Source organism: Phytophthora parasitica (assembly GCF_000247585.1).
Source record: "Phytophthora parasitica INRA-310 unplaced genomic scaffold supercont2.75, whole genome shotgun sequence".
Classification (NCBI taxonomy): Eukaryota; Oomycota; class Peronosporomycetes; order Peronosporales; family Peronosporaceae; genus Phytophthora; species Phytophthora nicotianae.
The window spans coordinates 93,854-96,314 of NW_008649061.1; the positions used below are offsets into that span (position 1 = coordinate 93,854).

A 2,461-nucleotide genomic window follows, 5' to 3' on the forward strand; every position below is an offset into this window, starting at 1 on the left:
ATACTAAGTATAAATACAGCGATGGCGTACTCACCGGAAAAGTACCAAGCCAATAAGGTTAGCATCAGCGCAACTAAACGTCGCTACTACCTTAAAAATCGAGAAAAAATTCTTGCTCGCCAGAAGACTTATGATGATCAGCATAGAGACCAAATCAAAGAAAAACAAAAGAAATACCATTAGAAAGAAATCGAAAGAATCGCTCTAGACTAGTGATCTATTTTTTTATCGTAGGAAAAGTCAGTCTATCTTAAGCATTGATGACAGCAATATATACAAAGTTGTTCAAAGATAATTTTATCTCAAGTCTCATATACTCGGAAATGTTGTCCAACGAACTTGAAGCTTTGAAGCGTTTGAACATTCCCGTTAAGCGATGGGGGTCTAGCTTCCGTGTTAAGGTTAGAAACAAGTATGGACGAGTCGTTTATATATCTTCGTTTTCGAAAGGAAGCAACCGTAAGCTACTCGCAAAGCAGTACAACCTTTCAGAGTCGCGAGTTCACACTAACTTTTCAAAGGACTACAAGCGTCCTGGGCTATACTCCTTCTTCAAGAGTAAAGTCCGAGAGACACATTTATATGAGTACTATACTAAGGATGAAATATATAAGAACATTCGCTCAACCTTAAAGAAACAATCAAAAGCATTCAAGGTTAATGTTCAATTGGGATACAAGCTAGTCGATCGAGTTAGCGGACTCGAGCGAAGCTTTTGGCCTGGAACGAACACAGCACTCTTTGACAATCCCATTGGGATCAACAGCAAGGATGATATCGAGAGCAAAGTCATGGGCATGATTCAATCCAAAGATTTTGCCGATCGCATTAGCTACCCAAGTTCAAGTTACCAACTGAAGGAGATCACTATGGCAAATATCGTTATATCATACAGAAACCATTCACTAGGAGAAAACCTGGTCATTCCCGATGTGATCAAGAAGAACCGATATATTTGTGATTTTCCAAAAACGGATAACAAATGTGTTTTCTTCTGTATCGCCTACCACCTAACTAAGGAAGCTAGATTGAATAGAATGACTTCACTCGTTAAGAATCGAGTTAGAGAATTTTGTGAGTTCAAAGGTATTGAGTATTCCACTTCATTCTACAAACAAATGGAGCCTATTGATATCATGCAGTTTGATGAACTGGAAGATTGCTACAAGCTAAGAATTAATGTTTATGAGATGGATCAAGATTCACTTGAAGTATCACTCATTCGCGAATCTAAGAAGGAATATCCAAATCGCATCAACCTCCTTGATTACAAGTCCCACGCGATGTACATATCTAATCTCGATATGGTCTTGTCCAAGTATCCCTGTAACATATGCGAAGCAGTATTCACTAATTGTGATAAGCTTGCCGCTCATAAAAAGACTAAATGTCAATTTGAAGTACTAGAATCATTTCCGAAGTCTCCAACAGTGTATCAACCGCCTCAAAACCAAATTCGAAAGCTTCTGACAAGATTTGGTATTAAGGGGGTTGATCACTACATTGATCATTTCATCGTATATGACTTTGAGGCCATTCTAAAGCAAACATCAATCGAGCATGGTTCAAATACGACATTTACTAATCAACACATCCCTGTATCAGTAAGCATATGTAATAGTCTCACTCAAGAGGTTCGATGCTTTGTCAGAGAATCACCAATTGATCTCCTCAGAGACATGTTTGCCTATGTCGAAGAAATAGCTAGAGAAATTCAGAAGTACAATATATTGAAGTACGACTCCTTGGTTAGAACCATATTAGGCAAATACCCTCTCTCTGGAATGAATATTCCTAACAAGGCTATATCTGCGAGCTACAGTATCAGCGACGTTGAGGAATGGATTCGGGATGGAGAATATGAATCGCTCTATGACTTCCACCGCGCAATTGGTATCCCTAAGAAGCATCCATATGGCGATCTTAAGAAAGCAATCGATCCGGTTCCTGTGTTTGGTTTCAATTCTGGAAGATATGATATTAACCTGATCAAGAACGATCTATTTACGGTACTCGGGGTCAACAATATCAAGTCTGTCATTAAGAATCCTAGCTACATGTGCATCAGCACAAGCAATTTCAAACTGCTTGATATTCTCAACTATGTCCCAGCAGGGACGTCCTATGAAAAATACCTATCAACGTACATTGGGGGCTGCACGTGTGAAGACAAAATTCGATGCATATGTGGCCTGAGTAAAGGTGTCTTTCCCTATGAGTACATCAAAACATTCGACATCCTTAATGAAACTACTATCCCTCCAAAGTCTGCTTTTGATAGTGACTTCCGTGGAACGAAGATCAGTGACGTAGATTATGAGCGTGTAAAATTCGTTTGGGAATATTACGGGATGAAGAGTATTAAGGATCTATTGGTTTGGTACAACAATCTGGATGTCAAGCCTTTCGTTCAAGCTATCAAGGCTCAACGTGAACTGTTCAAGAAATTTGATCTTGACAT

At 39.0% G+C, this 2,461-nt stretch overlaps 1 protein-coding gene across 1 annotated transcript; it reads left to right on the top strand.

The window, feature by feature from the left end:
• Positions 1 to 1,851: 1,851 nt before the first annotated feature.
• On the top strand, positions 1,852 to 1,989 carry PPTG_17888 (hypothetical protein; the record flags this gene model as incomplete). Its single annotated transcript, XM_008915761.1, has 1 exon — positions 1,852 to 1,989. The coding sequence occupies one exon, from the start codon at positions 1,852 to 1,854 to the stop codon at positions 1,987 to 1,989; it is 138 nt and encodes a 45-aa protein (XP_008914009.1).
• Between the last annotated feature and the right edge of the window lie 472 nt (positions 1,990 to 2,461).